The following is a 4,880-nucleotide window of genomic DNA, read 5'->3' as shown; positions in this document are numbered from 1 at the left end:
TAATCTTTTAAAGCCTAAAAAAATATATAAGATTAGTATTAAAAAGCGATGGTTTTCAACAAATGTAAGTAATTAAAACTTACTTAACCCTTAAATGCCACCCGGGGTCCAGCGGACCTCAAACCCTTTACAATGATATATTTTCAAATGTTATTGCCAAAAATGGAGCTCATGCTCCCATTAATGATAGTTGAGTGATTGACCTACCCGTTTGTACACTTAGCAGTACTCAGTTTACTTAATTTTTTATACTATGTTGAAATTGAAATTTTAACAATAGCATTTTATTCTCTTTTCTAAGCCTTGAACAACATTGAAAAAAATTTTCATAACTAAAGATAAAAAAATCAATGAGTACGGAGACATTTTTCATGCTGGGGTCTTTTAGACCTCTCATGTTATTTACGAGATTCTTGAGAGGTGTGGCATTTAAGGGTTAAAGGTAAAAAAATTTGCATCATTTTATTTATTGCACATCTTTATTTCGATATATATTAAAACAACAAAAATTACATATGTTATTATTTTTTGTCTTGCGTTAAAAAGTTATATTTAAGAAGAAAAGCTTGCAAGAAAACTTGATATTTAACAGTAGATGATTAAAGAGAAAGAAAGGAAGAAAGGGAAAGAAAGAAGAAAACGTTATTTCGCCTTCTGTTAATATCATTACATAACAATTGCAACTGTCTGTTTCTACTGACAAGACATATTTGCAACTCTTATTTGCTTTTCCATTTTCTTTCGTGCCATTACTTTTTATATTACATCTTTAATCTTTTGATCGAATTTATTTTTTAACTTCATATATTTTCTGACCGATCCAATTTCCACTTGGACCATAATTGCAAACTACGTATTTCGTATTCCAGCCATTGGATTTATAGCTTATTTGTCCGCAACCGACTTTTTTTGTGTCAGCCCAGACCACTTGGGTATAGTGGCCTGTATTTGGATCAAATCTATAAATAAATTATTTTACAAACACATTAAGAAATATGTTATAAACGCGTTTTTAGAAGTATTTTATAATCAATACTATTGTATATACATATAAAATTATTTACGCACAATTATTTCTTATATATACAGGGTGTTAAAGTTTTGAAAAAAATATGAAAATTCCGGAAATTTGGAAAAAGTTTAAAGATATTTTATTCAAATTTAATATGCGTACATGTATTAAGAATCATTTTACATGTATTAAGAATCAACGTCGGTTTATGAATTCATGAATCCTGAAAATAATGTACTTCAACTAGCTAGACGTAAACAATCTTTGATTCACTCTAGTGTCAAAATGGTTTATTTGCGGACGTAGAATAATTGACAATAAATATATGCTTGTTGTTTATGATGTATCCCTTATAACTACACCAAATTTGTCGGTCCAATTTTGGGACACCCTGTATATATGATTAGAATATTACAGAAATACTTACTCATATTTGGAAACTTTATTTTTATCGAACTTATCAACTTCATCGTACCACATTTCGACAAAGCTTTCTACAGGGAAATTGTTTCCTCCTGTAGAGGATTTTTGGGCTATGTTTTGACCAACTGCAAATCTATCTGTAATAACAGGTGTTACATGCTAATAAATAAATTAAAGAATACATATATTTAATTTACAATTGTAAAATTAATATGTAAGTCGATACTTACCCACATTTCTGCACTTGTCATGATTGAAATTGCATTGATTGGCCCATCTTTGCGCAATTTTTTCCAATTCGTTATCCCAGGTCTAAGAAAATGTGTGTGCGTATATATACATACATATAAGACTGTGCGCGCGCGCGCGTGTGTGTGTGGTGTGTGTGTGTGTGTATGTGTGTGTATGTGCGTGCGTGCGTGCGTGCGTGCGTACTTGCGCGTATGCGTGTGCGTGTGTAGTATCTGCACATATATATATATGTATGTAATTTTATATTTCGTTATATTATATAAATTCTAATTTGAAATAAATATTTAATTCAAATATGTCTTCTTCTTCGTATTATACAGCATATAAAATTATACTATTTAGTATACTATCTTTGAATTTTTTCGTTTATTATAATTATAAACCATCGGAAGAAACTCTACAATATTTTTATGCAATTGCTTTAAGTATACATATAGACAAACACAATATTGCTATTCAACCGCTTTGTGGAATTAAAATCAATTCAATAAATGTTCGTTAATATAAACTGTTATTACGCTAATTTTTAGTTTATTAAAAAAAAAATAATATAAAAGAAACAATTGAATCTTTAAGCCAAACCGCGGTTAAAACACAATTTTACTTCGTTCTCTAATTTCTTTCCGATTATTATATTTTTTAATTTACTGTAATAATATATTATTTATTATATCTTACCAAATCTGGCATGCTAACCGCCGGAGGTTGCCGACCTGGGTTCCCTTTCTTTTCCTGACCCGACGCAACTCTTTGTCTCAGTTCATTGTGTTTTTTTACTATAGCCTGCTTGTCGTTTTCATTAAGGCCAACACTAGATACCTGTCCGCATGTTGCCGCTGGTGTTGATGACTATAACATGATTTTGTGAAATTAGGCATAAGAGTATATTTCTAATATATGTATAAGTCACATGTCCTCTTACTAAAAAAACCCTTAACGATATTTATTTCTAAAAAAAAGAAATCAAAATTTTTATTTCTCCTTTTAGACAAAAAATAATTTAAATAAAATAATTTCTTTTATCAAGAGACACGGTAGTGTCTCGTGTCAAGTACGCACGCGGAGCGAGACCGACCGTGACTCTTTTACGCGACGCGATGGGTTGCGAGTACCCGAGATGTTGAGATCTCGATAACGAGTGAACGGATCAAGTTCTAAGTAGGCTTGATCAATAGCTTGGGGTCCAATTAGGGGGGGGGGGAGTTTCTCTTATAATATTCCGCTACGTGCCCTACGAGCGGAGATATTGCGACGCAAAGTCTAAATGTGAAAATTTATTTTTAAGATATATATTATACAAGGTGGATTAAAGTGTTATAAGCTGTTATTTCTAAAAGTATGCATTACACTAAAAAATGTCTTAGATAAAAGTTGAAGGGTTGTGAGGGCAACATAACATAGTATTATTCGTTTGATCTTGAATGTAGGCGTAAAAATCATGTAAAGGTCACTTTCGATTTTCCTCTTCTAAAAAGGGCATGTCGTAGGTATTGTTGTCACTTTTCCGCGATGCCGATTGGTTCTCTTGCTGCGCTTACTTCATTTGCAGCTGTCATTGTATATTTTGACAGTTGTGTGTATCAAGGGTTAATAGTGTAATAGTAACAGCATAATGTTAAAGCTAAATAGCGCGCGCGAAGCGCGCGTCTGTAGTGTCTAGTTTAAATAAAAATCCCAATTTCTTATTGTATTATCTTTTTCTATTAATTAATTTAAACAACTTTCGCGTGCAAAATATAACGGAGAAATTACTCACAATTGATATTATTTGGTATTTTTTTTTTACTATCATTAGGAATGACATCAAATGTTTAAAATACGTAACTCATAAATTTAAATTTTAATATCAGATATAATATTTCATTAAAATTATATAGTACTTGACTTTTAAAAAAAATCACTATAAATGTTTCTTTCTTAACTTTAATACATATTTAGCCTAAATCTAAATAGAAATCCTTAATAAATTTTTTTAAAACAGAAGAACGATTACGTTAAGTATGAACTGTAATACAAGGCCATTATCATTAAGCATATATATTCTCTCTCGTTATGAAATGTGTTGTGAAACGTACAATTTGCAACAATTTCCTTAATTTTTCTTTCTATATTCCTAAAATTTGCGATAAAATCGTGATCTTATCAAATAAGAAGACAATTTATTTCTTGCCTAGTATAAATTATCTCTTTCACAACATAAGATAATAAATGCGCAAAGACTTTTATAATGTGCATAGAAGCCATAAAAATACATAGTAAAAGTACGATATGTCAGATATAAAATTATAAAACTTAGAAGAATATGTGTATCAAACAATCTGAATAACTATTTTTATGTAATTTTTAAATACTGTTATGCTTATAAATATCTATAAATGCTGCGGATGTTACCGATATTATACAGAATAAACTTACCCAGGAAAAAATGGAAGAGATCTGACCATGTCTGATTTGATAAAATGAGATACAACGAGATCTGAAATTCAAGTAAAGTCAGATCTGATTGGATACAATTTTATCTCGCTAGATCTGCATGGCCATATTTAATCACATGCAGCCAGATATGCTGAACTATAATCCGATCTCACCAGATCTGACCATTGCTGCCGTTCAATATTGAATCGCAGATCCAATCGAATCTCTTCTGATCTAATCGGACATTATCTGATTGCTTCAGATCTCCTGAAGTACGAACAGACATTATGCCTCAGATCTTGTTGGATCTGAGCAGACCTAGCCAGACATGTCTTGATCTCACCAGATAAGACCAATCTTGGCTTACAAAGTTGTGTTGCTGATCCAATCAGATCTCTTCCGATCTTGCTGGATCTGAGCAGACCTAGTCAGACATATCTTGATCTCACCAGATAAGACCAATCTTGGCTTACAAAGTTGTGTTGCTGATTCAATCAGATCTCTTCCGATCTTGCCGGATCTGAGCAGACCTAGTCAGACATATCTTGATCTCACCAGATAAGTCCAATCTTGGCTTACAAAGTTGTGTTGCTGATCCAATCAGATCTCTTCCGATCTTGCCGGATCTGAGCAGATCTCGCCAGTATAGAACTTATAAAAATTTTGTTCTCAAATCGTCCATTATTAATTTTTACACCCAATGTTGGACATTATATCAAATATAATATTAACTCTGAAAAGGGGAAGCTTTTAAATAATTTTTGGTCAAAAAATCAAT

The 4,880-nt window shown here is 31.6% G+C and overlaps 1 protein-coding gene across 1 annotated transcript; it reads right to left on the bottom strand.

Moving 5' to 3' along the window:
- Nucleotides 1-499: 499 nt before the first annotated feature.
- Nucleotides 500-4,632, bottom strand: LOC112465674 (venom allergen 3-like; the record flags this gene model as incomplete). Its single annotated transcript, XM_025033343.1, has 6 exons — nucleotides 500-959; nucleotides 1,440-1,572; nucleotides 1,666-1,747; nucleotides 2,366-2,536; nucleotides 4,276-4,336; nucleotides 4,470-4,632. Coding segments are annotated over 6 exons (782 nt in total), but the record flags the coding sequence as incomplete, so codon positions are not given.
- Between the last annotated feature and the right edge of the window lie 248 nt (nucleotides 4,633-4,880).

This window comes from Temnothorax curvispinosus, unplaced genomic scaffold, assembly GCF_003070985.1.
Source record: "Temnothorax curvispinosus isolate PA1 unplaced genomic scaffold, ASM307098v1 QBEX01015410.1, whole genome shotgun sequence".
NCBI lineage: Eukaryota > Metazoa > Arthropoda > Insecta > Hymenoptera > Formicidae > Temnothorax > Temnothorax curvispinosus.
The sequence above is the reverse complement of the archived record's forward strand: the minus strand, read 5'-3'. Positions and strand labels throughout refer to the sequence as shown.